This window comes from Macaca mulatta, chromosome 16 (assembly GCF_049350105.2).
Source record: "Macaca mulatta isolate MMU2019108-1 chromosome 16, T2T-MMU8v2.0, whole genome shotgun sequence".
In the NCBI taxonomy this organism is placed as follows: Eukaryota; Metazoa; Chordata; class Mammalia; order Primates; family Cercopithecidae; genus Macaca; species Macaca mulatta.
This window is the reverse complement of record NC_133421.1, coordinates 8673519-8698942: the sequence shown is the minus strand read 5'-3', so window position 1 is coordinate 8698942 and position 25424 is coordinate 8673519. Positions and strand designations below refer to the sequence as shown.

At 53.9% G+C, this 25424-nt stretch overlaps 1 protein-coding gene across 51 annotated transcripts in view; it reads left to right on the top strand.

Annotated features, from left to right (window-relative positions):
• The window catches only part of DLG4 (discs large MAGUK scaffold protein 4), a 31178-nt gene extending 7033 nt beyond the window's left edge, over positions 1–24145 (top strand). For 6 of the 51 annotated variants that reach the window (XM_015118427.3, XM_077969343.1, XM_077969363.1 and 3 more), the window contains 19 exons: positions 4614–4679; positions 8606–8659; positions 8800–8850; positions 9043–9167; positions 9266–9435; positions 9534–9670; positions 9816–9960; positions 16876–17171; positions 17353–17455; positions 17596–17710; positions 19432–19608; positions 19888–19924; positions 20017–20044; positions 20174–20221; positions 20304–20405; positions 20770–20942; positions 21877–21986; positions 22558–22649; positions 23214–24145. In XM_015118427.3, the coding sequence (XP_014973913.1) occupies positions 4614–4679; positions 8606–8659; positions 8800–8850; positions 9043–9167; positions 9266–9435; positions 9534–9670; positions 9816–9960; positions 16876–17171; positions 17353–17455; positions 17596–17710; positions 19432–19608; positions 19888–19924; positions 20017–20044; positions 20174–20221; positions 20304–20405; positions 20770–20942; positions 21877–21986; positions 22558–22649; positions 23214–23320 (2136 nt within the window). In that variant the 3' untranslated portion in view covers positions 23321–24145. Of the gene's footprint in view, positions 1–1001; positions 1170–4613; positions 4779–5232; positions 6034–7655; positions 7907–7931; positions 8074–8605; positions 8660–8790; positions 8851–9042; positions 9168–9265; positions 9436–9533; positions 9671–9815; positions 9961–16875; positions 17172–17352; positions 17456–17595; positions 17711–19431; positions 19609–19887; positions 19959–20016; positions 20045–20154; positions 20222–20303; positions 20406–20769; positions 20943–21876; positions 21987–22557; positions 22650–23213 lie in introns of those variants that run through there. The other 45 variants (XM_077969332.1, XM_077969341.1, XM_077969365.1 and 42 more) reach the window with 29 other exon arrangements.
• Positions 24146–25424: the final 1279 nt, after the last annotated feature.

Genomic DNA, 25424 nt, shown 5'->3' with positions numbered 1-25424 from the left:
GGGGTTTCACCATCCTGGCCAGGCTGGTCTTGAACTCCTGACTTCGTGATCCACCTGCCTTGGCCTCCCAAAGTGCTGGGATTGCAAGGATGAGCCACTGCGCCGGGCCAAATTTTTTTTTTTTTTTTAAGAGGTGGGATCTCACTGTGTTGCCCAAGGTGGTGTTGAGCGCCTGGCCTCCAGCGATCCTCCCGCCTAAATTTCTTTTTATAAGGATTTTGGAAAAAAATGATGAGATTGCAATTGAATTTGGAGGGTCTGCTTTAAAGTAGATTAAATATTTCCTGAAATTGGGTTCTGGTGTGGAATTGGAGACTGGCACATTAGGAAGTCATGAGTATCTTACTAGATTCGGGGGTTTGGACAGGGGATCCCAAACAAATTGGAGGACTTGTTATTTGGATATTTATATTAGAGCAAGAGTAATATTTGCACTAACTGCAAGGTACCTGTTAGTGGATTGGGGGATAGATGTGATATGGAAAGGGATGATTTAGCATATACTAATTTGGGGGCACAACAAGGATCTGTGGTTCTTTAAACTTTTGAAGAATCATGGGCTGCCTATCAGGTGGGGCTGGACTGTAGGGGAGAACTATGCTGGTTAGAATAGGAGATGCCTTGGAATCTGAGGAGATTGGGGGGTTTGGTGGGAGAAGCAGTGTAGATCCCTTGGGGGTTCTTGTGAGAGAAGTGCTGTTTGCTTCCCTGGACTCTGGGAGTAATGTCCAGTGAGGTTTCAGAATGGTTAGGGGTCTCGCGATGTTGGGGTTGGGGCATTAGATGGGATGGAATAAGGAGTCCCCGAGAACTAGAGAGATAAACTGGCAAATTTAAGTCTGTCTCTATTTGTAGAGGGGTCAGAATAGAAGTACAGTGGAAAGTGAAGTCCACAGAGAAACAGCATGAACCAGGGGAGTTGGTGGCTAAAAGGGTCTCCCCTCACCCCTCTCTCTCCCAACGTGACGCTCTCCCTTACTGCGCAGGCGCCGTTCCCCCCCCTCCGGCCGCAGCCTCCTGTCGCCGCGGCCGCCGCAGCCCCCGCCCCTCTGCCCCTCCCCCTCCCCCAACCCCGGGACCCTTGATATTCCACCCACCCCCTTCCCTCAGTCCCCCTCCCCTTCTCCATGTCGGCTCGGAACAGATTCGCCTCCATGTGTCTCTGCGTGGTACGTGCCGCGATATGGGCTCCGGCCCCGCTCCCCTCTTCCCGGACCCCCGCAAATATCAGGGTGCAAGCTTCAAGCGCTGTCGCTCTTCCTTCTGCTTGGTGCGGGGTCTCTGGGTTGCAACTTCTTGCGGACAGGCGCTGTGGGTCGTCCCTCTTACCATTCACTTTGACTCACACCCCTATGTTTTGGGGGTGCAAGCCTCCGTTCCAGGTCATTCTGTGCAACTGGGGCTCCGGTGAGGAGGGGGCCAAAGGGGAAGGAACAACAGCGACTCCGTCCGTGTCCCCCATTCTCCAGGCGTTTTACTTGTCTTAAGCCCTAATATATTGGGGGTGCAGACATGTCCCAGTAGCATCTGAGTTGTCGTGGGTTAGGGCCCTGAGTCCCAGTAGGATAAAGGGTGGGGGGGTCCTCCTTTCCCATCCTGCTTTAATTGCCCTGTAATCCAGGACTGAGAGGTGCTGATCCGCCACCTCCCCAGCCCCCAGTATGCAGTTTCAGAATTACTCTCCCCCACCCCGACCCCTCCAGACGTTTCCCCACCCCCCACACGTACGTCGAAAATTTCCAGAGACTGAACCTAGTCCCTAACCTCTTCCAGCCACATTCTGGAAACCCTGGTACCCATTTCTTGTTCCCCATTTTCCCCATGTTGCCTCCCAATCCTGAGGAGCCTCTTCCTCAGTGCCAGACACCACCCTCCCTCCATGGGGGTGGGGCAGGGAGAGATACTGGGGGCTCGCTGAGATATAAATTTACCTTCATTTCCTCCCTAGAATAAATGATGAAATGGCCCTCCTCATGTTTCCATTTTCTTCGGGTGCACGCTGACATTTCCTCCTCAGATTCAGGAATTTTCTGAGGTGGAGTGAAGATAGAGGTGCACTGGACTCAAACCCTCCCCCAGACTCCAAAACTTGGGGCTTTGGTCCTAATTTACCTTGCAGGGAATCGGAGGCCTTGTGAAGAAAGAGTGGATAGCAGAGAGTGGCTTCCACCCCTTCCTCCAGGTCTCCTCAATTCTGGGGCTTGCCCCTCAGCTTGTGCACTGCCCAGGTAGAAGACCACCTTCTCAGGATGTGGAATGAACATTCTCTGTCGGTTCATAGAACTCCTTTATTCAAGACAGCTCAGCCTTTGAGCAGGGCTATTTTGTGTGTTCTATTTTCCTTCTCTACTTTTTGTGCCCATCGTATTGAAATCTGGAGTTCAGGATTCCCTCTCCAAGTCTGTGGCCCAGAGAATAGACTCAATCTTGCTGAGCCCCTGTTTTCCTTCTTTAAGACTCTTTAAATGTATCAGGGTGCTTCTTGATTCACGTTGTCTCTGTCTTCTGGGTTTGAGAGTTTTCGTGCTGACAGGACCACTTCCCTTCTCCCATTCTTTTATTGTACCCTTACTCTACAGCCAGAGTTGTGTTACAGTCTCAGCCTTGATTCATCATCCTTAACATTTTCAGAATCATACTCTAGGATTGGCCATTGACCTTGATAAGCTTCCTCCCGTTTGATCTCGCAGCTGCTGCCCTCTAAGTATTAGGGCACTCTCAGCCTCTCAGAAACTTTTGGGAGGGAAATTCTGCTCTCTCTGTCTCTCTCTCTTTTTTGTTTTGGAGATGGAGTCTCGCTCTGTCGCCAGGCTGGAGTGCAGTGGCATAATCTCGGCTCACTGCAACCTCCGCTTCCCAGGTTCAAGCGATTCTTCTGCCTCAGCCTCCCATGTAGCTGGGATTACAGCCATGCGCCACCACGCCCAGCTAATTTTTGTATTTTTAGTAGAAATGGGGTTTCACCATGTTGGCCAGGCTGGTCTCTGACCTCAGGTGATCTGCCCACCTCGGCATCCCAAAGTGTTGGGATTACAGGCATCAGCCTCTGCTCCTGGCCTCTCTGTCTTTTTGAGACACGGTCTTACTCTGTTGCCCAGGCTGGAGTGCAGTGGTGTGATCGTAGCTCACTGCAGCCTCCACCTCTTGGGCTCAAGCAATTCTCCCACCTCAGGTTCCTTAGTAGTTGGGACTACAGGCGTGCACCACCATGCCTGGCTCATTTTTGTATTTTTTGTAGACGGGGTTTCACCGTGTTGCCCAGGCTGGTCTCCAACTCCTGGGCTCAAGCAGTCTGCCCGCCTCAGCCTCCCAAAGTGCTGGGATTACCGTGCCTTCTCTTTTTACCCATGTGTGCTGGGCGGTGCATTCTGTCTTCTTCAGTCCTTGAGGGAACCCTGCATATGATACCTTCCCCTTCCTGAACCTGAAGCTTGGAGGGTCTGTCTCTGTGGAGGCCCGTTCCAGAGGAGAGGAGCAGGAGAGGGCAGAGGCGGATGTGGAATGGCCCAGGCAGGATCGCTGTCTTCTTCTGCTGTCTCCATCTGCCCTTTTCCTCCTTCTCTGGCCCCCAGTTAATCTCATTTTACTGTTGTCCCTATTAAGCTAGCACAGGAGGCCCTTGGGATGGCAGCTGATTAACTGGGCACGGAGTCAGGGGCCATGTTGGACCTTTCACCCCAAAAGACCAGAGGGAGACGAGGAATTCACTCTGAGGCTCCGCATGCTACCCTCCTCCCCAACCAGGGAGGCTGGCACCCATTCTTGCCCCTGTCCTGAGCCCTGCTGTCTCTCTTCTTCCCCTTCCCTCCCCAGCCCATGCCCTTCTAGCATATCCGGATTAGCTGGCTGGGCTGTGGGCTGTTGTAGGGGTAGGGCCAGACTCCCGGGGCCCCTCTGTTGACTGCTTGGAAACCAGCAAGGGCAGTGAACTGGACAGGCTTAGCCTTGTCCTATCTCGGGGGCTGATGCCAAGTACCTTCTGGTGGAAGGGGCTGACTTCAGTCTTTGCCTAAGGAGTGCAAGGTAAAGGACAGCCAATCACCTGTGGGGTAGAGGCTGCAATGGGGATACTGAGGCCATGGAGGTGGGGTGCGGGGAGGATGCCATGCAGAGTAGGAGCAGCCAGAGGGATAGGGGAGGGGAGGCTAGAACAAGAGTGAGTTTGAGATGGTGAGAGAAGCAAGAAAGTTGGGGACTGGATGCAGAGAATGGAGGTGTGAGTGTCGGGGGCTAGAGCTCTGAGAAGCTGGAGGGACCCGAAGATGAAGGTGGCAGGGAAAGGGGTGAAGACACAGATGCCAGAGGGGCTATGCCCGCCAGAAGGCTGGTGTCCCAGGATGTGAGGAGTAGGAGTTGGGGGGTAGGATTAGGACCTGGGATTGATTGGGACCTGGAATTGATGAGAGGTGCTGAGGCCCTGGCGGGAGAGGGGGCTGTCGGGAGAGTGGAGAGAGGGGAGCCAATGGGCTAGAGGAGAGGGAGGGGGAGGAGCTGGTCAGGCCCCAGGGCCTTCCGCACTGCACTGGCTGGGGGAAGAGGAGGCGGCCAGGGCGGCCAGCCTGGAGCCTGAGGCACTGGGCCGGCCCCAGTGACAACTCCGTCCCCATCCCCAGAAATACCGCTACCAAGATGAAGACACGCCCCCTCTGGAGCACAGCCCGGCCCACCTCCCCAACCAGGTAAACGCCCCCGAGCTGGTGCACGTGGCGGAGAGGAACTTGTCCCACCTCGAGGCTGGCCACGGGGTCGTGGGCCACGCCCACCTCTCCCCCTTCAAGGTAGGAGACCCTGGTGGCCCCCTCCCCAGTGCGGCCCTCGGAGCCTCGGAGCTGCAGCAATCCCCAAGGGCCGGTAGGGTGAGAGAGAGCCGTGGTGGGGTGGGGGGGATGCTGGAACTGGGGGTGGGGGTTTGGGACGTGGGCTCCTGGGGCCTGGGGGAGGGGGCGTTTGGGGGGCTGGAAACACCTTGGTCCCACAGAGGAGAAACAGGCCAGGCCAATGGGAGTGGATGTCCAGCCTAAGGCAAGAATGTGTGTGTGCGCGCGTGCCTGTGCCTGTGTGCGTGTGCGTGCGTGCGTGTGCTGTATGCGTGTGTGTGCCTGCGCATGTGTGCACGCGTGCGTGCCTGTGCGTGTGTGCGTGTGCTGTATGCGTGTGTGTGCGTGTGCTGTATGCGTGTGTGTGCCTGCGCATGTGTGCACGCGTGCGTGCCTGTGCGTGTGTGCGTGTGCCTGTGTGCGTGTGCTGTATGCGTGTGTGTGCGTGTGCTGTATGTGTGTGTGTTGAGGTGTGTGCATCCCCCAGGAAGCCCCCCACGACTGAGACCTCCTCATTCCTTCACACCCCCAACCTCCGTTTCCATTTTCTGTGTCCAGAGCTCTGTTCCAAGCGCCTGCTGCCCTCATTTGCTCTTGTCCCTTCCCCGCCTCCTCCCCCTACCTCCGCCTCTGGGCCTGGTTCTCCCTGTCCCCGAGTCTCCAGCCCTTTCCATCTGTCTGGCCTGAGACTTCACATGGTGGGGCCTTGCTGCCTCGTCCCCTGCCCCAGCCTTTGCTCCACTCCTGAGCGCTCTCCCCGCTCTGCAGCCTTTCCTCCCTGCTGGCTGACTGGCTGGCTCTTGATGCTGTCTCTCTCTTCCTCCCACGCATTCTCCTCTCCCTCTCCCTGATCCCCAGCTCAGGCCGCTGCGGCCTCATCAGTCCTTTCCCTCATCAGTCCTCTCCCTCCATCAGCCAGCTCCCCTTTCCCATGTTCCCTCTTGCCTATTCATCTTCACCTTCTCTCTTTTCCTCCTCCCATCTCTCATCCTCTTGGGTTCTCACCTCTGCATATCTTCTTTCTGTCCCCCTCTGCCCCCTCCATCATCCCCCACCACCTGTTTCCCTTTCTCCTCTCTGCTCACAGCGTCCTCCTCTCTCCAGCCCCCGGAGGCCTGGTTTCTGGGAACTTCCATCCTCCAGGCCACTTTCCATCTTCCCCTTCCTCCGTCTCCTCTTCTGGGGACACAGGATGGGGAGGACTGGAGAGCACCAGGCAAGCTGTGAGATTGAGAGGACACCGTGGGGTCAGGGTGGGGATTCTAGGATGTTGTGGGATGCTCTGGGAAGGGGGAGGTTGCTGACATTTCACCAAGAAGATGCATGGGGAGGAGGTCTCTGAGCCTAGGGAGCGGGCAAGCAGGTTCTGGAGTGAGAACTGGCAAGATAGGAGTTGGGGAACAGGAAGGTAAGAGGTCCTGGGTCAGGGGCCAGATAGGGATAAGACTGTGAAATCAGGGTGATGAATGGAGCTGACAGAGCAAGGAAAGGAAGGCCCTGGAGACAGGGATGGTACAGAGTGTTTGTGTGAATTCTGTGGATGCTAGGAGTGAGGGAAAGAAGACTAGAGATGCTTTTTGTAAGGCAGGGCCATTAAATCCCTGAGCAGGGGGAAGAGGAGGTAGGGAGCCTGAGGGGTGGTAGTTAGTACAGAGCTACTGTGGATCAAAGCTTAGGAGCAGAAGAGGGTGGAGGGAGAGAGTGTTGGAGGCCATAAGCATGGGGTGGAGGTCTCAAGACAAGGCCTCACCTGGGGAACAAGAGAAGCCCCAATTTTCAGAAGAGAGGGGGAGTTGATTGAGAAGTGTAAGATTGTTACTTGAGAATAATCTTGAGGGTATGAAGGCAGGGTAAGGGAGAATGGTGATACACTCTCTGGGGAATCAGAAATTGAGATGGAGTAGCTGGGTGCGGTGGCATGTGCCTGTAGCTACACAGGAGGCTGAGGTGGGAGGACTGCTTGAGCCCAGGAGTTCAAGGCAGCAGTGAGCTATGATCACACCACTGCGCTCCAGCCTGGGTGACGCAGCGAGACTCTGTCTCGGGAAAAAAAGAAAAAAAGAAATTGCGATGGAGGATGAGGCCACGACATTGGTAAGGGATGGGGCTGGAGGGTGTGATAGGGCCAGGGAAGCGGATGGAGAATGGAGGCTGGAGGCTAGGGTTGGAAGATGGATGTTGAAGGGCGAGACAGGGATGGAGATGGAGCGTGTGGGATGCGGGCAGAGACAGGGATGGGAAGCAAATGAATGTCGTAGTGGATGAAGGTGGGTGTGCTGGGAAGGAGGTTCCAGGATAGGGATGGGATGGGGATTGAGGATAGGCTATGGGATGGAGGATGAACACGTGGATGAGATTTTGGCAGTCAGTGGCTGTTGGTTGGACAACAGCATTTGCTGAGATGTGAAGGGTTGGAGGGTGGTGTTAATCGATTTATGGGTGTGAAACCTGTGATACAGCTTGAAAATGGTTGGTAGTTTGTAGGCTTGGGAAATAGCACTAGGAGAGGGGAGGGACCCCTTTGGACGGGGAGAGCGGGAAGGAGACTGGGGAATCCTTGGGCTTGGGCTACTGCAAATACATGTTTCTTTAAGGAGGAAGTAGGTTGGGGACCCCGGAAGGAGGCTCTTGGCGGCCTCCCCCCATTGCCATAGAGACGTGGCTTCGGTTGCCCTGGCAATTGGGGAAGCCCCTAGGACCAGCCTAAAGCTGGCCCCGCCTGGGAGTCTAGAGACCAGGCGATTGACGTCAGGGACCTGGGCACGCCCCACTTTAACCCCTTCCCGAATGAAGTTGGGGGAGGGAATAGATGAGCGGGATAGGACCCGGATGTCTTTCACCACTCCCCCTTCCTGACGTCCTTTGCACTGCGTAGGGTGAGGGGCGTAGGGGAGCGAGGAAGGCAGGTTATTCAGAATGCGCTGCGCCCACAAACCTCTTCAGGCCGGCCTCCTCTCGGCCTGGCTAACGCTGGGCGGGGCCCAGGGCAGAAGAGGCGGGGCTAGCGGAAACCTTCTGCGCTCAGGAGTTTGGTCGGCCTCAGGCCACGCCCCACCCCCCTGTTGTCCTGACGACGGGGCCTCCTGGAGGTGGGTCTCCCCGGGTCTTGGCTGGTCCTAGATACCGTTGCTAGGCAACACGGTCCCTAGAGGAAGGGGTGGATTGGACGTCTGGTTGGTGAGACCAAGGGAGGGGTCTGCAGCTGGGGGAACCCCGGATTCCCGGGGTGCAGGGTTTAGGGCAAATGTGTGTGAAGGTGAGGGACAAGTCTAGGGGAGGATTATGATAATATCCGGGTAGTTATGGGGGGATTGGGGGGGGATGGGGCAGGAAGTGGGTACCAGGACCCGGTGGACATGATCCCTGGGTTGTCCATGTGTAGCACATAAGGCATGTAACACCCTGTGGTGTTACATCCGGTGAGAAGCTCCCTTCCCCCAAGCCTACCCCCCTCTCCCCACTCTTTGCCATCTGCTGCTCCCCTCTCCGTCTGGCTGTCTCCCTTCCCGCTTCTCCTACACCTCCTTCCACATGCAGGGGGCCCCGGGCTGGGCAGAGTTAGATCCATGTGCTTGTGCATCTGTGCGTGTGTGTGTGCGTGCGCATGTGCACGCGTGTGCGTGTGTGTGTGATGTGGAGTGAGACTGGGCCCTTGAGCAGCTCTCAGCGTGGCAGAGTGGGCTTGGCTAAGAGGCTGAAAGGGTAGCCACGCTGATGGGACCCTCCGTTACGGGCTCCCTCTCGAGTCAAGGCTCAGGTGGCTTTTTGTCTCTTGTTTCCCCAAACAGGCCAATTCTCCCCCTGTGATTGTCAACACAGATACCCTAGAAGCCCCAGGATATGTGAGTTGTTTAGATTTTGGGGCTAGGGCCATTGCAGAAGGAAGGAGGGAGTAAGGGAGGGAAGCAGATGACGGGCAGGTTGTGAGGCAGGAATGTCTGTCTCACTGCTTTTGTGTTTCTGTCCCGTGCTGGAGTTGCAGGTGAACGGGACCGAGGGGGAGATGGAATACGAGGAAATCACATTGGAAAGGGTGAGCAGGCTCCTCCATTGGCAGTCCCCTTGGCCCCCCATCTGTACCTTTCTTTCTGCCCATGTGGTCTGCGTGGCCAGCCCCTCACCCTATCCCTTCCTGCTCTGGCTGCTCCAAGACATTTCCCACCCCACTTGCCTTGCCAGACTTGGGCAGTGAGGGGAGCTGACCCTCTTCCCCTCCTTCGCCCAGGGTAACTCAGGTCTGGGCTTCAGCATCGCAGGTGGCACTGACAACCCACACATCGGTGACGACCCGTCCATTTTCATCACCAAGATCATTCCTGGTGGGGCTGCGGCCCAGGATGGCCGCCTCAGGTGAGGAGAGGATACAGGGGTTAGGATGCTTGGTCCCTGGAGAGGGAGGGCCAGGGCAGCAGGAAGCTCTTGGCTCAGGCCCACCTTGCTGCTCCCAGGGTCAACGACAGCATCCTGTTTGTAAATGAAGTGGACGTGCGCGAGGTGACCCACTCGGCAGCGGTGGAGGCCCTCAAAGAGGCAGGCTCCATCGTTCGCCTCTATGTCATGCGCCGGAAGCCCCCAGCTGAGAAGGTCATGGAGATCAAGCTCATCAAGGGGCCTAAAGGTAGTAACTCATTTTGTTCCCCCATCCCAACTGTCCTGTGCCCCCAAGCCTGCTTCCTGGGCACCTGGGCACCCACCTCTGGCCTCCCCTCCATCCAGGTCTTGGCTTCAGCATCGCAGGGGGCGTAGGGAACCAGCACATCCCAGGAGATAATAGCATCTATGTAACAAAGATCATCGAAGGGGGTGCTGCCCACAAGGATGGGAGGTTGCAGATTGGAGACAAGATCCTGGCGGTGAGGACCCCATCTAGTCCATTTTCTAGCCCAAATCTGGGTCTCACCTACTAGCCCTGGCAGGCGCAAGTTCATCACTTCATCCCAGTCCATCTGTCTTGGGCCATTTGTGGCTTTGTCTGAGCTTTGCTTTCCTTGACTCCAGGTCAACAGTGTGGGGCTAGAGGATGTCATGCATGAAGATGCTGTGGCAGCCCTGAAGAACACGTATGATGTTGTCTACCTAAAGGTGGCCAAGCCCAGCAATGCCTACCTGAGTGACAGCTATGCTCCCCCAGACATCACAACCTGTGAGAGCCCTTCAAACGCCAAAGCTCCCCATGACCCATCCCGTTTAACCCATGACATGCAGTCCCATGACATCCCTGTAGCTGTCCCTCTTCAGATATTCCCAATGAAATAGCCACAACCGAGACGGGCGGATCACGAGGTCAGGAGATCGAGACCATCCTGGCTAACACGGTGAAACCCCGTCTCTACTAAAAAATACAAAAAACTAGCCGGGCGAGGTGGCGGGCACCTATAGTCCCAGTTACTCGGGAGGCTGAGGCAGGAGAATGGCGTAAACCCGGGAGGCGGAGCTTGCAGTGAGCTGAGATCCGGCCACTGCACTCCAGCCCGGGCGACAGAGCCAGACTCCGTCTCAAAAAAAAAAAAAAAAAAAAAAAAAAAAAAAAAAAGAAATAGCCACAACCTCTGATCCTTGCTGTTGTCAGAGAAGAGATGGAAAATCAATTACCATAAAAGAACTAGAAAAGATCGTCAATGATCTCTCCCATGGAAGGCACAAAACCTGTTTGGTTTTATGGCTAATTTTATGAAATTCTCAAGGAATAGATAATTCTTCTGCTCTTCCAGAGTATAGGAAAGATAAAAGATTTCACATTTCATTTTATAAGGTCAGTTCAAATGGTCACAAGGATAACGTAAAATAAGGAGAGTATAGACCTGTTTTGCTTCTGAATAGAGATACAAGACTTTATAATAATATAGTAGCAAACCAAACATGGCAGCATGTTAAGGAAATAACATAGGATTTGTTTCAGAAAACTAAAGATGGCTCAACATTAGGAAATCTCTCAGTATGATTCATATATTAAAATGTTAAGGGAGGCCAAGTGTGGTGGTTCATGCTTGTAATCCCAGCACTTGGGAGGCCAAGGTAGGAGGATTTGAGACCAGCTAGGGTTTTGAGACCAGCCTAGGCAACATAGCGAGATCCTGTCTCTACAAAAAATAAAAAAAATTAGCACACACCTATACTCCTTGCTACTTGGGAGGCTGAGGCTGGAGGATCACTTGAGCCGAGAAGTTGGAAGCTACAGTGAGCCAATGATTGTGCCACTGCCCACCAGACTGGTGACAGAGCGAGAGGAGACAACGATACGATCATCTCAAATAGACGTGAGAAAGGCATTTGGTGAAATTCACCATCTCTTTTGGATGAAAGCTTTTAGTAAACTAGGAACAGAGGAATTTTCCTTAGGATGGTGAAGACTAGTTATCAGGAACCGGTAATGAACATTTTATAATGATACAATTTTAGCAGTGTGTCCATTAACTTATTTTTAAATTTAATTTTAATTTTTATTTTGTTTTTGAAATGGAGTTTTGCTCTTGTTGCCCAGGCTGGAGTGCAGTGGTGCGATCTCGGCTCACTGCGACCTCTGCCTCCTAGGTTCAAGTGTTTCCGCTGCCCCAGCCTACCGAGTAGCTGGGATTACAGGCACCCGCCATCATGCCCGGCTAATTTTTTTTTTTTTTTTTTTTTTGAGACAGAGTTTCGCTTTTGTTGCCCAGGCTAGAGTGCAATGGTGCGATCTTGGCTCACTGCAACCTCCGTCTCCCAGGTTCAAGCGATTCTCCTGCCTCAGCCTCCCGAGTAGCTGGGATTACAGGCATGTGCCACCACCCCAGCTAATTTTGTGTGTGTGTATGTATATATGTATGGTTTTTTTTTTTTTTTTTTCAGACAGAGTCTTGCTCTGTCACCCAGGCTGGAGTGCAGTGGCGCAATCTTGGCTCACTGCAAGCTCTGCCTCCTGGGTTCATGCCATTCTCCTGCCACAGCCTCCCAAGTAGCTGGGACTACAGGTGCCCGGCACCACGCCTGGCTAATTTTTTGTATTTTTAGTAGAGACGGGGCTTCACCATGTTAGCCAGGGTGGTTTTGATCTCCTGACCTCGTGGCCCACCAGCCTTGGCCTCCCAAAGTGCTGGGATTACAGGCGTGAGCCACCGTGCCCGGTGGGCCAAACTAATTTTTGTATTTTTAGTGGAGACGGGGTTTCACCATGTTGGCCAGACTGGTCTCCAATGCCTGACCTCAGGTGATGTGCCCTCCTCGGCCTCCCAAAGTGCTGAGATTACAGGCGTGAGCCACCGTGCCCAGCCTCCGTGAACTTACGAAGAAGGCAAGGATGCCTCTTCCCACTGCTGTTATCCTTCATTGCTATAGAGCAGGGTTTCTCAGTGTTACTCCTGGCATTTTTGGACCCAATAACTATTCATTGTGGGGGGTTGTTCTGTGCCTTGTGGGATATTAAGCAGCATTCCTGGCCTCTGTCTATCATATGACAGTGGTACTCCTCCGCCTCAGTCATAACAATAAAAAATGTTGTGACAGAATTGCCCCAGCGAAATTATGGTAGTTCAGAATTGCTACTTTAGAGATTTCAGACAGTGTAACAAGACAAGAAGAATAGTTACATTTGGAAGGGAAAAAAAAAAGTTATCTTTATTTGTAAATTATACTACTGTGCATCTAGATCAAAATGTAAGTGAATTAACTGAATACCTATGGGAAGTTAAAATGTGGCTATTTGTTGGCTGGGCGTGGTGGCTCAGTCCTGTAATCCCAGCACTTTGGGAGGCTGAGGCGGGTGGATCACCTGAGGTCGGGAGTTTGAGAACAGCCTGGCCAACATGGAGAAACCCTGTCTCTATTAAAACTACAAAAAAAATTAGCTGGGTGTGGTGGCGGGCGCCTGTAATACCAGCTAATCCTGAGGCTGAGACAGGAGAATCACCTGACCCTGGGAGGCAGAGGTTGTGGTGAGCCAAGATCGTGCAACCGCAGTCCAGCCTGGGTGACAGAGTGAGACTCCATCTCAAAAAGAAAAGAAAAAAAAAAAGACCAGGTGTGGTGTCTCACGCCTGTAATCCCAGCACTTTGGGAGGCCAAGGCTGGTGGGTCACGAGGTCAGGAGTTCAAGACCAGCCTGGCCAACATGGTGAAACCCCGTCTCTACTAAAAATACAAAAATTAGCCGGGTGTGGTGCACATGCCTGTAATCCCAGCTACTCGGGAGACTGAGGCAGAGAATTGCTTGAACCCGGGAGGTGGAGTTTGCTGTGAGCTGAGATGGCACCACTGCACTCTAGCCTGGGCAACAGAGTGAGACTACATCTCAAAAAAAAAAAAACAAAACAGGCCAGGCGCGGTGGCTCACGTCTGTAATCTCAGCACTTTGGGAGGCCGAGACGGGTGGATCGCCTGAGGTCGGGAGTTCGAGACCAGCCTGACCAACATGGAGAAGCCCTGTCTCTACTAAAAATACAAAATTAGCCAGGCATGGTGGCGCATGCCTGTAATCCCAGCTACTCAGGAGGCTGAGGCAGGATAATTGCTTGAACCTGGGAGCCGGAGGTTACGGTGAGCTGAGATCGTGCCATTGCACTCCAGCCTAGGCAACAAGAGCAAAACTCTGTCTCAAAAAAAAAAAAAAAAAAAAAGGAATGTGGCTATTTGTGAGATAAATAACAGGAATTAGTAACTTCCCAGCAATAAGAAGATGTAGTGAATAAAAAGTCCCCTTTTGCCATAGAAAAAAATTCTATAAAATTATTAGAAATAGAAACTTGACAAGAAATGTAAGATTTGTATGAAGAAAATGACAAGACTTTACTGAAAGACATAAAACAGGACTGGAAGGGGTGAAGAGTCACACTGTTGTTTCTGGATGGAAAAACTTAATATGCTAAAGATCTCAACCGGCTCCAAATTAATCTCTACATTCCCTTCAATCCTAATCAGAATTTTAATGTTGTTTCCCTGCTGGGAACTTGGAAGGTTGATACTAAAATTCGACTGGAAAAATTTGTGTGGGGGAATAGCTAAAACATTTTGGAAAAGAATAATGAGGTGTGGCAGCCCGTACAAAATATGAAATAATACTGTAAAACCATATTAAAATCACATGGTACTGTTCCTAAATACCATAACCTACCAAAAGGAACCTGGGAGCGTCGGAAGAAGGGTCAATTTAAAATCTTTGGCAATAAATGTATAAGATGAGCTGCTAACTTCTTTCATACTAGAGAGCAAGGAAGGTATCCAAGACTAATAGGTTCTCAGCAAAGACACAGGATCCAAATCGAAGAGGCTTCTACTGGCCAGTGAAAACTCATTAAATATATTAAAACCTTTAAGGTAATAATAATACTTAAAAATATTTTGGCCGGGCGTGGTGGCTCACGCCTGTAATCTCAACACTTTGGGAAGTCGAGGTGGGCGGATCACCTGAGGTCAGGAGTTCGAGACCAGCCTGCCCAACATGGCAAAACCCCATCTCTACTAAAAACACAAAAAATTACCCGGGCGTGGTGGCGGGCACCTGTAATCCCAGCTGCTCGGGAAGTTGAGGCAGAAGAATCGCTTGAACCTGGGAGGCAGAGGTTGCAGTGAGCCGAGATTGCACCACTGCACTCCAGCCTGGGCAACAGGAGTGAAACTGCGTCCCAAAAAAAAAAATTTTTTTTTGGAGGATGCTAGGCAATCTCATTCATTCTGAAATTGGTGAATAAAGGGAGAGAGGCATGCAGAGAGAGGCATGCATTTATCCTCCCTTTAGTGTGCAGACTACCTCAGAGAGTAACCAATAGGTTGACACAGGGCTGGTTTTTTTTTGTCGTCGTTGGAGGCAGGTCTTGCTTTGTCACCCAGCAGGCTGGAGTGCAGTGGTATGATCTTGGCTCACTGCAACTTCCGCCTCCTGGGCTCAAGCGATCCTCCCACCTCAGCCTCCCGAGTAGCTGGGATTACAGGCGAGTGCCATCATGCTCAGGTAACGTTTAACTTTGGTCTTTTGTAGAGATAGGGTTTCACCATGTTATCCAAGCTGGAGGAATTTTTTTTTTTTTTTTTTTTTTTGAGACGGAGTCTCGCTCTGCCACCCAGGCTGGAGTGCAATGGCCGGATCTCAGCTCACTGCAAGCTCCGCCTCCCGGGTTCACGCCATTCTCCTGCCTCAGCCTCCCAAGTAGCTGGGACTACAGGCACCCGCCACCATACCCGGCTAGTTTTTTGTATTTTTTAGTAGAGACGGGGTTTCACCGTGTTAGCCAGGATGGTCTCGATCTCCTGACCTCGTGATCCGCCCGTCTTGGCCTCCCAAAGTGCTGGGATTACAGGCTTGAGCCACCGCGCCCGGCTTTTTTTTTTTTTTTGAGAGAGAGTCTCGTTCTGTCACCCAGGCTGGAGTGCAGTGGCACAATCTTGGCTCATTACAACCTCCGCCTCCTGAGTTCAAGCAATTCTCCTGCCTCGGCCTCCCGAGTACCTGGGATTATAGACATGAGCCACCACGCCCAGCCGATTTTTGTACTTTTAGTAGAGACGGGATTTCACCATGTTAGCCAGGTTACTCCTAACCTCAAGTAATCTGCCTGCCTTGGCCTCCACAGTGCTGGGATTACAGGCGTGAGCCACTGTGCCTGGCTAAGATTTTTCTTTTTTAAAGAAGAATTCCCACTAATAAATGTTCCCCACTCCAAAGAAAGAAAGAAGTAGAACATCATCGTTTTGCAGTCCCTGATACATATCAGAACCAGGCGGTGATTGACAATGTGGCTAAAACTCACCTGAAAGGCTGATGGGGCGCCATATAATGGATGGACAGGGCTGACGACCCTGAACCTACCATTAATCTTACGTGACAGAAAGACAACCAGACATTGTATCCTGTGGTGATGCCGTAGGAAGAACATAGCGCTACCTATGAAGTATACAGGACTTACTAAAAAAACCTCTGAATTGAACTTGAAACTGATCAAGCCTCCAGCATGAACTGCCAGTTTACAGGAGATACAGGGGCAGAGGCATAGGCTAAACAAACCACAGGAGGGTAAGCAGTAATTTCCCTGTTAGAATTTCCCTCGTAGGGCCAGGTGCGGTGGCTCACGCCTGTAATCCCAGCACTTTGGGAGGCATAGGCGGGCGGATCACGAGGTTGGGAGATAAAGACCATCCTGACTAACACGGTGAAACCCCGTCTCTACTAAAAATACAAAAAAATTAACCGGGCGAGGTGGCGGGTGCCTGTAGTCCCAGCTACTCTGGAGACTGAGGCAGGAGAATGGCGTGAACCCAGGAGGTGGAGCTTGCAGTGAGCCAAGATCGCGCCACTGCACTCCAGCCTGGGTGACAGAGCGAGACTCCGCCTCAAAAAAAAAAAAAAAAAAAAAAAGAATTTCCCTCCTAGGCTGGTCAAGGTGGCTCACGCCTATAATCCCAGCACTTTGGGAGGCATAGGCGGGTGGATCATTTGATGTCAGAAGTTCAAGACCAACCTGGCCAACATGGTGAAACACCATCTCTACTAAAAATACAAAAATTAGCTGGGCGTGGTGGTGCGTGCCTGTAATTCCAGCTACTCGGGAGGCTGAGGCAGGAGAATCGTTCGAACCTGGGAGGCAGAGGCTTCTGTGAGCTGAGATCACGGCACTGCACTCCAGCCTGAGACTCCTTCTCAAAAAAAAAAAAAAGAATTTCCCTCATAGAATGTGGGAAATTCTTTTAGAGAAATGACCTAGTTTTTCTTAACAAATGGATGGCAAAGAGTTGGGGGGAAAAAGAGGGAGAAGAATTTTATGGATTAAGAGATTTGAGTGACACAGGAACCAAAAGAAAACTCCCAAAGCGTAATATTAATGTTCCCTTTGACTTCCCCATCCCTGGCATACTGAGGACATATAATGTTTAAATTCTTTATCCCTTAGGACAACCAGCCTGTGATGTCACCTCTAAATTCCTGACCCCTGACGTCACTGTGATCCGATATCCCCTTACCACCCCACCCCGGCGTCTCTGAGAGAACAACTTCCCTTCCACCTGACTTTGGCTCTCCTGGCACCTGGGGAGAAGGTTGGGTGGCGGATGCTGTTTCCCTCCAGGCACTTTCATCTCTGCCCTGTGTCTTCCTCAGCTTATTCTCAGCACCTGGACAACGAGATCAGTCACAGCAGCTACCTGGGCACCGATTACCCCACAGCCATGACCCCCACTTCCCCTCGGCGCTACTCCCCAGTGGCCAAGGACCTGCTCGGGGAGGAAGACATTCCCCGAGAACCGAGGCGAATTGTGATCCACCGGGGCTCCACGGGCCTGGGCTTCAACATCGTGGGTGGCGAGGACGGTGAAGGCATCTTCATCTCCTTTATCCTGGCCGGGGGCCCTGCAGACCTCAGTGGGGAGCTGCGGAAGGGGGACCAGATCCTGTCGGTGAGGGAAGGCCTGCCCCTACCTGCACCACCCCCTCCCCTCAGGGCAGAGCGCAGAGCTCTTGGGGAGGGGCCTGGGTGGGCTGCAGCCGAGTCCTCTTGCGGGACCACTCCCTGCTCCACCTGGACCCAGAAGTGCTGGCTTCTGTCTCTGGTGACACAGCCTGTCCTCCTCTCTCTAGGTCAACGGTGTTGACCTCCGAAATGCCAGCCACGAGCAGGCCGCCATTGCCCTGAAGAATGCAGGTCAGACGGTCACGATCATCGCTCAGTATAAACCAGAAGGTACCAGGCCAGAAGTTCCTGTCTTGTGAGCTAAAATGGCCCTTAGAACTCTGCCTCCTCAGCTGATGGCTTCAGTAGGGGAGGACAGGGGTGGCAGTAGGATGGGGACAGAGCTCAGGAACCTCCCTGTCCTTCCTCAGAGTACAGCCGATTCGAGGCCAAGATCCACGACCTCCGGGAACAGCTCATGAACAGCAGCCTGGGCTCAGGGACTGCCTCCCTGCGGAGCAACCCCAAAAGGGGTTTCTACATCAGGTCAGAGGCTCCCTGGGCTGGGCTCCTCCGCCCCTCTGCGTTCCTGGGCACTCTGTGCCTGGCCCAGGCCTCAGCCGCTCCTCCTCTCTACCCTGCCTGCTCTGACTCCCCACCCCAGGCCTGAGGCGCAGCAGGGGTTCATGGGCTTCACTGCACAGGTTAACGTTTGAAATACTCCCTGTCGATGGGAAAATAGCCTCTACCCCAAGTATCCCAGTTGCCTTCTAGCCCCTGGTCATCCCAGCACTTCCTCGGGACTCCCAGGCCACCGCACAATTTGGCTTCTCAAAGGTTAATGCTTGGTGGAGCATGGTCCTCTAGGGTATTTGGAGTGTTGCCCTAGCCTTTACATCCCTGTGGGCAGTTCCGGAGAGGTGGGCTGCAGCTCCGTGGTGCCTGCCCCCGTCTCTCCAGTGGCATTTTCTCCCCTCTTAGGGTTCGTCTCCATGGACTCTTTTTGTGGCTTAGGTTTCCGCCAAAGCACATCTCCGTCCCGCCCCCGCGGGTCACCCCCTACTTCTCTCCCCGTCTGGCCCTGTGGCTTGCATGGCCTCGTCTGCCACTCCGCTCTGCAGATGTCTCTCGGAGCTGTTGGCCCTGGCTGACCTCTTTCTGGAGGTCAAGACCTGCACTTTTGGCCATCTGCTTTCTGGCCATCTCCACTGGGATGTCCCACAGGCATCCCACACTCAACGTGTCCCACACTGAGCTCACCATCCTGCTGTGGAACTGTGTTCTGTCCTGCTGTGCCAGCAGTTTCCCTCTTGCTGAATGGCATCACCGGCCACCCGGATGCTGGCTCCCACCTGAGCCCTTGCTCTGCCCTTCCTCCCTCCTTGGGGCCAGTTGGTCCCCAATGTTGTTCTGACTCCCAGTGACCACAGGGGTTATGTGGTGGCTCCCAGGGGGAGCATCATGTGGTTGTCACACTCCCAGGGGGCCCAGGGTCTCCTCCCTCCTCTCCAGGCCCATTGCTTTCCTGCGCATCTTCATTCCTTCTCTGGTTCTGACCCCAGGGGTTGTGACTTACTGATGGAGATTTGATACTGGTAAGGGTAATCATTAGTTGGAAACACGGGACCTTTCTTTTTCTTATGAATTTGGGCAGATTGAAGGTTACCCTGTGACTTTTTTTTTTGAGATGCGAGTCTCGCTCTGTCACCCAGGCTGGAGTGCAGTGGGCGTGCTCTCCGCTCACTGCAAGCTCCGCCTTCCGGGTTCACGCCATTCTCCTGCCTCAGCCTCCCGAGTAGCTGGGACTACAGGTGCCTGCCACCTCGCCTGGCTAATTTTTGTGTGTGTGTGTGTATTTTTAGTAGAGACGGGGTTTCACCGTGTTAGCCAGGATGGTCTCAATCTCCTGCCCTCGTGATCCACCCGCCTTGGCCTCCCAAAGTGCTGGGATTACAGGCGTGAGCCACCACGCCTGGCTGTACCCCTGTGACTTTATGACGTGCATGTGTACTGCAAACTGCTTTCTTGAGAGGATTGAGTTCGAGCCCTCCCTCTGGAAACTGGACTCAGTGTGGACTGAATGATGGCTAACAGTTGTGGTGATTATGAGTGATAGTCAGCGTTTGGTCCCCACACGGTTTTGGGTTCCTCGGTATCCATTGCACTCATGGGAGGGCCATCTGCAGACCTCTGTCACTGAAGGGTGACTGGGGCATCCTTCCTGGAGTCTTCAGCTGGGCTCTGACCAATAGCCACTTGCCCTCCAGGGCCCTGTTTGATTACGACAAGACCAAGGACTGCGGCTTCCTGAGCCAGGCCCTGAGCTTCCGCTTTGGGGACGTGCTGCATGTCATCGATGCTAGTGATGAGGAGTGGTGGCAGGCACGGCGGGTCCACTCTGACAGTGAGACCGACGACATTGGGTTCATCCCCAGCAAACGGCGGTGAGGCTTCTGGGCTCTATAGCCTTCTTGCCACAGGCACTGAAGTTTCCAAGGTCCCCCAGGGTGGGCAGCCAACAGGGGATGCGTTTGCCCTCTGAACTCCTAGCAGTTTGTCTGCTGGGCCCTCCTGGGGACCCTGGCTCCCATGAGCCTTTGGGAAGGACAGCTCCTCATTGAGGAGCACAGTGCCCAGGGCTGTCAGCTGGCCTGGAGCGTGGGGGCAGCAGGGTTCCTCACTGGGCATTCCCCTACCCGCCTATCTCTCCATGTATCCCACAGGGTTGAGCGACGAGAGTGGTCAAGGTTAAAGGCCAAGGTAGGTGGAGGAGGGCGTGAGCCTGGGTGGAAGCGTGAGGGCTCATGGAGCTGAGCTTGTAACTAACCCCGTGGCCTGCTTTTTCTTCCTAGGACTGGGGCTCCAGCTCTGGATCACAGGGTAGGTAGGGTCAGTTTGGGAAGATGTGGGTGAGAGAAGCACTGAGCTGCTTTTGATATCCTCAAGGGGGAGACAGGGCTCCAGGTCCCCTGTTTCAGAGCCCCTTGCAGATGCCCCACCTCCCACCAGGTCGAGAAGACTCGGTTCTGAGCTACGAGACAGTGACGCAGATGGAAGGTGAGCCCTGGCCCCTGCCTTGGCCCCAGCGCCTGCTGCTCCCCCAACCCTGTGCTCGGCCTAAGCCAGGCTTTCTCCGCAGTGCACTATGCTCGCCCCATCATCATCCTTGGGCCCACCAAGGACCGCGCCAACGATGATCTTCTCTCCGAGTTCCCCGACAAGTTTGGATCCTGTGTTCCCCGTGAGTGCTGGGGCCTTGGATGGAGGAGAAGGTGGAGGTGGGGGTGGGATGGAGGAGGCCCATCCCTGGGGCCATAGGTAGAGCCTTTGGGGGATTGGTGTGTAGGGGGATACAGGGTGTCTGCAAGAAGGGGTGCTTCTCAACCACACTCTCATTTCACAGTACCCATGCCCAGGCCAGAAACTTGGAGGCCCTGGAGGGTGCTAGGGGAAGCGGTTCTGGCCCTCCGCAGTCTTGGTCTCCCTGGAAGCTCCCTTTCACCAAAGGACCAGCTGGGCACTGTGGGGATTTGATTGAAGTAGGCAGGATTTAAGCTAGAGGGATGGTGGTTAGATCTTTGGGGGGTGGGGTGACTTCCTGGCAGATACGACACGGCCCAAGCGGGAGTATGAGATAGATGGCCGGGATTACCACTTTGTGTCGTCTCGGGAGAAAATGGAGAAGGACATTCAGGCGCACAAGTTCATTGAGGCCGGCCAGTACAACAGCCACCTCTATGGGACCAGCGTTCAGTCCGTGCGAGAGGTGGCAGAGCAGGTAGGACCTGGCGGGCACCTGGTCCTCTTCCTTCTCCCCTCTCCCCACCCCATTGCCTCCCTCCAGCTCTCTCTAACTCTCTCTCTCTCTGTCTCTTTCCCTGCTGGGTCTCGACTCCGCTCCTCCACCTCCTTCTCCTCTTGGGCAACTCTGACCGCCTGCTCTCTGCCCCTGCTCTCTCTCCCGCCTCCCTCGCTTCCTGACCCCAAATTTCCCATCACCATCTGGCCTCTTTCTCTCCCCACTCCCTCCTCCTTGCCCCATTTCTCCTCTCTTCCCATGGCCTTGTCTTTGGTGGCTTGGCCTTCCCCACTGGGTCCCTCCCGTTTTCCTGACTCCCCTCTGGTCCTCTCCCCTGCCTCACCCTTTCCTGGGGCCCCGCTCCCTTCTCCCACTCCTCTGCTAACTCCTTTCCTTTCCCCACTGCTCCCCACCCTGCCCTCCCTCCCTCCACGGTTCCTTTCTCCATCTGCCTCCCTCCCTCCCATCTGTCTCCTTGTTCCTTCCATCTGTCTGTCCTCTGTCCGTCCTCCCCTCCCTCCTCCCTCTATCCTACTTCCTTTCTCCTTTTTCTTGGCTTTCCTTCCGGCCTGTGTCACCTCTGCCTTACACACCCCGCCCCACTCGCTGCTGCCCCGGCTCTGCCACCATCTCTTGGGTCCCTGTCTGCCTGGTGCTCCTCCCTTCCTCCATTCTGTCCCGTCCCTGCCCTCTCCCCGTGCTCTCCATCTTCCCTTTCCTTTCTCTGTCTTTTACTCTGTCCCTGCCCTCTTCCTGCCTGACTCTCTGCCCCCGTGTTTCTTGACATCCATGTCACTCCCCTTCGGCCAACCTCCCATTCCCCACCTCTCCCCGTCCCATGTCCCTCCGGCACTGCTGTCTGTCCTTTCCCGCCACCTGCTGGCCCCCCTCCGCCCACCCTGCCTGCCCCCAGGGGAAGCACTGCATCCTCGATGTCTCGGCCAATGCCGTGCGGCGGCTGCAGGCGGCCCACCTGCACCCCATCGCCATCTTCATTCGCCCCCGCTCCCTGGAGAATGTGCTGTGAGTATAGTCCTGGGGGCCTCCCCTCTGCTCCCCCAACACATGTGGCCCTGGGCCTCACTAGGCCTCTGCAGTCAACTCTCCCTTCAGAACGCTGGACAGCGGTTTCAGCAACCCCAGAGGGGGATTCCTGAAACCCAGCAGAACCTGGAATCCAGGAGACCTGGAACCCAGAGGATGCGGGGAATCGGGCCTTTCCCCTCCTCTCCTGCCTTGGGCTAGACGGGACTACATCTCCCAGCAGCCCCTGGGGTATACCAGCTGGGACGAGTCAGGGCCTCCGGGGCTGTTGGGAGTTGGAGTCCGAATCCCATCTCTGGGGCTGAAGGCTGGAAGGATGAAGCTCTGGAAATGTCCCTGGAGTAGCCACACCTGGCTGGGGCGGTTGCGGGTGGGGGTCTCATCTGTGGCCCCAGAGGATACTGGGAATTGTATTTTTTTTTTTTTTTTTTTTTGCTATGTGCTCCAAATAGAAGAATACTAGTTGTAACTTAACATTCCTAGATAGAGGAGGTAAAAGGTAGGGTCAGGTGGGCCCAGTCTCAGGCCTGCTCTCCCTCCCTCTTCACAGAGAGATTAACAAGCGGATCACAGAGGAGCAAGCCCGCAAAGCCTTCGACAGAGCCACCAAGCTGGAGCAGGAGTTCACAGAGTGCTTCTCAGGTGAGGCCACAGCAAGGCTGTCGCCAGCACGTAGGGTGCCTTTGCTCGGATTAGAAAGAGCTCCCCCGCCACTCCCAGTGGATGGTTTAGAAAGAGGTGCCCCTGTGGGCATGGCATGGGGGCTTACGCCTGTAATCCCAGCACTTTGGGAGGCCAAGGCAGGTGGATCACCTGAGGTCAGGAGTTCAAGACCAGCCTGGCCAACATGATGAAACCCTGTCTCTAGTAAGAATACTAAAGTTAGCAGGGCGTGGTTTCGGACACCTGTAATCCAAGCTACTCAGGAGGCTGAGGCAGGAGAATTGCTTGAACCTGGAGGCAGAGGTTGCAGTGAACCGAGATCGCACCACTGCACTCCGGCCTAGGCACTAAGAGTGAAACTCAGTCTCAAAAAAAAAAAAAAAAAAAAAAAAAAGAGGTGCCCCTTTGGGCGGATACAGCCTCATGGCTCATGGCTTGGAGAATTAGAAAGAGGTGCCCCTTCCTCTGGGCTGGTGCCACTCCCTTGGCCAGGTGTCCTCTGGCCCTTCCTTGGCCTTACTACCTGCTCCACCCCACTCCCAGCCATCGTGGAGGGTGACAGCTTTGAGGAGATCTACCACAAGGTGAAGCGTGTCATCGAGGACCTCTCAGGCCCCTACATCTGGGTTCCAGCCCGAGAGAGACTCTGATTCCTGCCCTGGCTTGGCCTGGACTCGCCCTGCCTCCATCACCTGGGCCCTTGGTCTGGACTGAATTGCCCAAGCCCTTGGCTCCCCCCGGCCTCCCTCCCATCCCTTCTTATTTATTTCCTTTCTAACTGGATCCAGCCTATTGGAGGGGGGACACTCCTCTGCATGTATCCCCGTACCCCAGAACTGGGCTCCTGAATGCCAGGAACCTGGGGTCTGGGTGGGGAGCTGGGCTCCTGGTTCCGAGCCCTTGCTCCTTAGGATCCCCGCCCCCGCCCGCCCCCAATGCACACACAGACCCACCGGGGGCCACCTGCCCTCCCCCATCTTCTCCCACACACATTCCAGAAGTCAGGGCCCCCTCGAGGAGCACCCGCTGCAGGGATGCAGGGCCACAGGCCTCCGCTCTCTCCTGAGGCAGGGTCTGGGGTCACCCCTGCCCTCATCGCAATTCCCCATGTCCCTTGATTTCTCATTTATTTTTTCCACTTTTTTTCTTCTCAAAGGTGGTTTTTTGGGGGGAGAAGCAGGGGACTCCACCGTGGGCCCCTGCCTTCCACACGCCCCCACCTTTTTTCTTTGCCGGTTTGCATGAGTGGAAGGTCTAAATGTGGCTTTTTTTTTTTTTTTTTTTTTTCCTGGGAATTTTTTTTGGGGAAAAGGGAGGGATGGGTCTAGGGAGTGGGAAATGCGGGAGGGAGGGTGGGGGGCAGGGGTCGGGGGTCGGGTGTCCGGGAGCCAGGGAAGACTGGAAATGCTGCCGCCTTCTGCAATTTATTTATTTTTTCTTTTGAGAGAGTGAAAGGAAGAGACAGATACTTGAAACTCGGTGTGTGGCCTGGTTATTTGGGACCTGGGTGTGGAGGGAGACGGGAGGCTGGAACTTGTCTGGGGCCCTGCAAACTTAGTCCAGCTCTGATCCCCGCTGGGCTGTCTCAGCCCTGTTGGGTAGCATAACAGTCCCTAAAGGAAAATAGAGAGGAAACTTCATTCATTCATGTTCATGGAGTTGTGGACAGAGCTAGTCTCTGGAAATGATTTTTTTTTTTTTTTTTGAGACAGAGTCTTACTCTGTCGCCCAGGCTGGAGTGCCATCGTGCGATCTTGGTTCACTGCAACCTCCGCCCCCTGGGTTCAAGCGGTTCTCCTGCCTCAGCTTCTCGAGTCGCTGGGATTACAGGCGCCTGCCACCACGCCTGGCTAATTTTTGTATTTTTATTTTTAGTGGAGACGGGGTTTTGCCATGTTGGCCAGGCTGGTCTCAAACTCCTGACCTCAGGTGATCCACCCGGCTCAGCCTCCCACAGTGTTAAGAGTACAGGCATGAGTCACCGCGCCCGGCCTTTATGCCTTATCTCTATGGGAAAAATCTGAGGCAGCTTTTTAAATAATGAGGGTAGGAAAATAAGAATCTAAATGCCAAAGATGAAAACTGGAGAAATGTATACGAGCCATGAGGGTAAATGTGATCTCTGAGCTTCCTGACAGCCATGGCAAAAAAGGAAATGATCAATTACCTAGTTCTTTATTATAAGGGAGAAAGAATTTTAGTTCTTTTAGGGAGTCATATTTTCCTGGCCCTAAGTCCTAACTGAAGCTTCTCAGATCCTGCTATGTAGAATGGTGACTCTCAGCCTTCTGCCTTCTTCATGTGTTTGGTAAGCTCTCAGCAGGAAGGCCTCAGCTGTGGCACAGATGAACCTTGGGGGGCACCTGCTGGGGTACTATTCCTTTCTCTCTCTGATTTTCAGGGGCTCCAGTGGGTAAGGCTGAGGCAGAGGGCCCTAAGTTGTGGTGGTTAAATCCCAAACAGTGCAAAAGGGCATTTTTTGTAGCCACTCCGGACTAAAGTTGAGAGTTGCATGCAATAGACCAGCCCAGGGGTAGTGATTGTGTGGATGGCGTGGCTGTCCAAGCCTAAACTGGTCCAAGAATAGAGGCAGAGATCGCTGAAGGGGTGTCACTTCAACCAATAGCCATGGATTGCCCTGCAGAATTTTCCATGCAGGACCAAGTCCAACAGGATCCTGGGGATGGGGACCAGGGGTCGGCATTTCTGGAAAGCTCCCAGGTGATTTTGATGTCTCACTGGGTGGAGAAGCAC